Below are 4,380 nucleotides of genomic sequence, written 5' to 3' on the forward strand. Positions count from 1 at the left end.
TTTGAATACGATTTAGTGGCCATATAGTGGACATTACGCCTGTCATGCTTTCCATGTTGTTTGATGACATCCTCATTGAAAAATGCACACAGTTTTATTTTCCAACACACATTTTGTATTCATTTTTGTGACTTTTAGAGCTGTAGCTCCTAGATAAGAGGGGCATCAGGGGAGAAAAAAGGGGCAGCCTAGGGGGTATCATAACCTGCTGAGACCTTGCCAAATGAAACCGGAGACTGCACTACTATTTGTTTCATGCAATTCTCATAAAGTTTTATACCAATTTGGTAGTTATTTACCAAAAAACGTTACGCGGTTCATATAATTGTCTCTGTGATGATCAGCAAAGTGTGTTTTCCCCCAGTAAACACTCCTGACATTACTGTTGTGGATCAGACTTTTTGCTGAACGTAGCTGGAAAAAAAAAAATTCACTGGAATGTGTGTTTTGTAACTTGTCCAGGTTTTCTCTTTTTGCTCCAGTCATTCTCTAGAGCCCCTCCCATAGGATAGAGTTACCTAACCTTGTTAAAAACCACAAGCGCCCGATACCCCGTGCATTACTCTACTATACCCGCTCTCCAGGCACACAGGACCACGGCATACAAAGAGGTAAGACGGATACGCGGAGAATCACGACACATATTCTCATCAGATGCAGATGGATTTTGCTGGTGCCAAGTAGGACAATTAACGTATTGTTCGATCATCAACAATTTAATAGGCGTTCAGGAGTCGTACCCATAATCTACAAACACATGCAGTGCCGGAATACCATAAATATTAGGGATTCCATCACACTATAAAACATAAGCACGCAGCCTGCATTTATATGCTTGTTAGGGGATGCTCCCCTTTTTCTATGTTTTGTAATATTTATTATTACCATATGTTTGGAGCAGATAGGATGTATAAGATACTGGTGGCCATCAGTCAAGAGTTGGCTCGCCAATCGCTGTGGACTACAACTCTTAGCATGCGCGTAGTAACTACAGTTCACAGCAGCTGGAGTTTGTCCATCACTGGTTATCTTGATCTACTGTTAAAAATTCTCATTTATCTACAAAGTGGGAAAGGTTTACAGGGGCACTGCTTAAACCGTCATTCTGGACCTTCTACTTCATGTTAATGTAGAGCTTTATTATCCTCGAGGGATTAAACACAGCAGTGACAAGGAAAATCGTCTCCCATAAATGATTGTATGGATGGCGATGGAATCCCTGCGAGTTATGGCAAAGTAGCGAGTTATGGCATAGTAGTGTTTTTTGTTTCTTCTATGGGCATCCTTTTGACATTTTCTGCTTCATTACAAGCACCCTGGGGGAGTATGTGGTTCCAGTTTTGGTGCAAGGAGATAAAATTGTGCAGTCACCATGGCAACCAAAACTACTGTTCCTGCCCATTGCTCTATTTGCACAATAACTCCCTCCCCAGCTTGCCAGTGGATGTTATGCTTGGCAATGCCAACTTTAGCTGTGTTGAGCAACACACTGTTTCATATGGGTCCTTCTTGCATATATACGGATGTTGCTGAATGTTCTTGTTCTTATTATACATTAAAGTGGGTATTATAATAAAGTATACAGTAAGTATGTAGACTCCAGAGACCTCGTCACGTTAACGCAGTTCCTTTTAAAAGGGACAACCCTATTAAAGAAGGATGCATATTAAAGTCAGCTCTTAATGTTTGAGTAGTAGATCAAGCTAAAATAACAGAGCAAGAATGCATACAAATAACTAATGCGTCTGAAAACATTCTATTCGGCAAAAACTTTAACTGATTTTAAAGAAAAGTGTTTTTCTTTGTGTTGTATTTTTAATCTGAGAAAAGTGAGTGTTCCCCTTTAAACAGTGACAATTAAAGAGATCTACACAAGGATATGTAAAACTACATCCGTGAACACCGTATGCTTTGAAACCTCCATGATGTTGTTTTTTGGGTTTACCCTCCGTTCTTCAGCTTTTACAGCTGAACACCAAGTATCCAAAGGGCTATTACATAGTAAAAGAGCTGGCAAGAAGGGAACATGCACACTGCTTTGGTTTTAAAGATTTGGGCCACTGCCTTTTTCCTTTTACTTGTAGTTCTAGACAAGATATGTCTAAGATAAAATATGTCTAAAGAGGAAACGCAGGCTCCGGACCACCGACCTAACAGTATATCCAGGGGGCAGAGTAAGCAGGGCAGTCAAGAATGGCAATATTACATATAGTTACACAGGTTGAACAAAGTTTCTATGTATCCCTATCTGTTAATCCAGACTAAATCAGAGATATATATATAATTCCTCCTTTGACTGCAAATGTCTTTTTCACTTCTTGTGGTTGGTATAAATATTTTATTGGCTTAAACATTACAGTTCCACAGGATTAGTAACAATGGAACATTACTACAATTTGCACTTATGTCTTGTTTTACAGAGATCATTTTGACCATGTACTCCAAAGTTTACTTGGCCGTTATCTTTGCTGTGTCCACCGTCAGCTTCATCAGAGCAGACGTGGGGAGAACACACGAAAAAGACCCAATGATAGATATCCAGCAGAAAGTGAATGACCTCTGGAGCATGCTGCTTCATGCAAACCCCCTCCTGACAAGTGCCGACGGAAGTTCATACGCTACATGTAATCTTAACCCCAGCACCAAACTGGAAGACACAGATATAAAGGTATCAGGTCAGGTCTTATTCAAACAAGCCTACCCAGATGGAAAACTAGAAGCAATCTTCACAATCGAAGGATTTCCTGCGGATAACAATCAGTCTGTCAGGGCCATTCACATCCACAACTTTGGAGATCTCAGTGATGGTTGTGACTCTGCTGGTGGACATTACAACCCATTTTCAGTAAACCATCCACGTCATCCTGGGGATTTTGGAAATTTCCGTGTGAAAGAAGGAAAGATCCAAAAACATCTTGCAGATCTTGAAGCTACAATGTTTGGTCCATATTCAGTTATTGGCAGATCCATTGTTGTGCATATGCAGGCAGACGACCTTGGCAAGGGCAACAACCAGGCTAGTTTGGAAAACGGAAACGCTGGCAAGCGCCTCGCCTGCTGTGTCATTGGATTCAGTAACAAGAACAACTGGGAAAAACATATGGAAGTGGTCGCCGGGCTGAAGAATACAAGAGTCCAAAGAAGAGCAAAAAAAGTGCAGCAAAAACCAAATCCATCACTCAAAGTTTAATCTCTTATCAAACGATGCAGGGAGATTTTTTGATAAATGCTTCGATTCTGGGATTTCCCATTTGATTTAACTTGTGGGTTAATGGGGGCATTAGCTACTGATAGAACATATGACATTAGTCATAGATTATTGCTTACTTAAGTATAATAAACCATCAAGTGTCCATTGGGCATGATGTCAAAAACTTTTGTCCTGTTTTTCTTATAGATACATATAAAGTCTATAGGCAGATTACATATCTATGCATACATATATTTAGTCTCAATACCCAAGTCAGTATTCTAAATTGGGATACAGTGTTTAGCCGATAAGAGGATTATTAAAATACGGACTCTGTATTCTATTGGATCCACATTCAGCGCTTTGGGGTAGTGGGAGCTTGGGGTGACAGGAACCAGGGTTGCAATGGTTAAACCCTGCCACTCATCACTGGCTATCCCTTTACCTGGGGAAGCCCTGCTGCTGTATAATAGCAATATAGCCCTTTGTGAAGCTTGGTATCAAGATGAACTCTTTATCAGGGAAAATAAACACAGCCTTTTATCCTCGTCATATGCTACAGGGAAGGACGACCAATCGTAAGCTATGGGGAGAAGTGCCTACTTTTTCCATAATATTCTATGGGGATTGGCACAGGCAGTCTCTGTCTTACATACCCGTTTGGCTAACGGTAGAAATCCTGGGTGCCCTGTACAAGCTTTTCCTTGGGATACGGTAAACACAGCGGTAGTAGTCCTAGACTCCACAATTTTGGTCTCTTCATGGTGAGTACCTATATGTGCTTGAAACCTACATACATACAAACATACGGAGCTCTGTTCACATTTGAACATCAATTAACATTTTGCATCAAAAGGAACAAAACAGACAACAACAAAAAAGACACCACCAATTATTGGTCGTTTTCATTAATTACTTTAATTTTCTTTATCAGGTTGACAATGATCAGCTTTGGTAAAAGGGCTCTGTGATGGAATACAAAGCACAATATAAACAGGAATGCGGTGCAAGGAGCTAAAGGCAACACGTTAATTTGGATCACTAAATCACACAGATGGTAAACATTCAACAAGAAAAACATCTGCAACAACAGAACAAAGTTATATGCATGTATTTTAAAATTATTCAACGTAATGGTTTTGAAAAGTTCGATGATTTCCTGCTGAAATGCTAGAAAATAATACAGAACA

The 4,380-nt window shown here is 40.0% G+C and overlaps 1 protein-coding gene across 1 annotated transcript; it reads left to right on the top strand.

Moving 5' to 3' along the window:
- The first annotated feature begins 2,434 nt into the window (after positions 1–2,434).
- LOC149281327 (extracellular superoxide dismutase [Cu-Zn]-like) lies at positions 2,435–3,190 on the top strand. Its single transcript, XM_089499431.1, has one exon. The coding sequence runs from the start codon at positions 2,435–2,437 to the stop codon at positions 3,188–3,190; it is 756 nt and encodes a 251-aa protein (XP_089355557.1).
- The last annotated feature ends 1,190 nt before the right edge of the window (positions 3,191–4,380 follow it).

This window comes from Sceloporus occidentalis, unplaced genomic scaffold (genome assembly GCF_023333645.1).
Source record: "Sceloporus occidentalis isolate IW3139 unplaced genomic scaffold, rSceOcc1.0.p SCAF_135, whole genome shotgun sequence".
Lineage (NCBI taxonomy): Eukaryota > Metazoa > Chordata > Lepidosauria > Squamata > Phrynosomatidae > Sceloporus > Sceloporus occidentalis.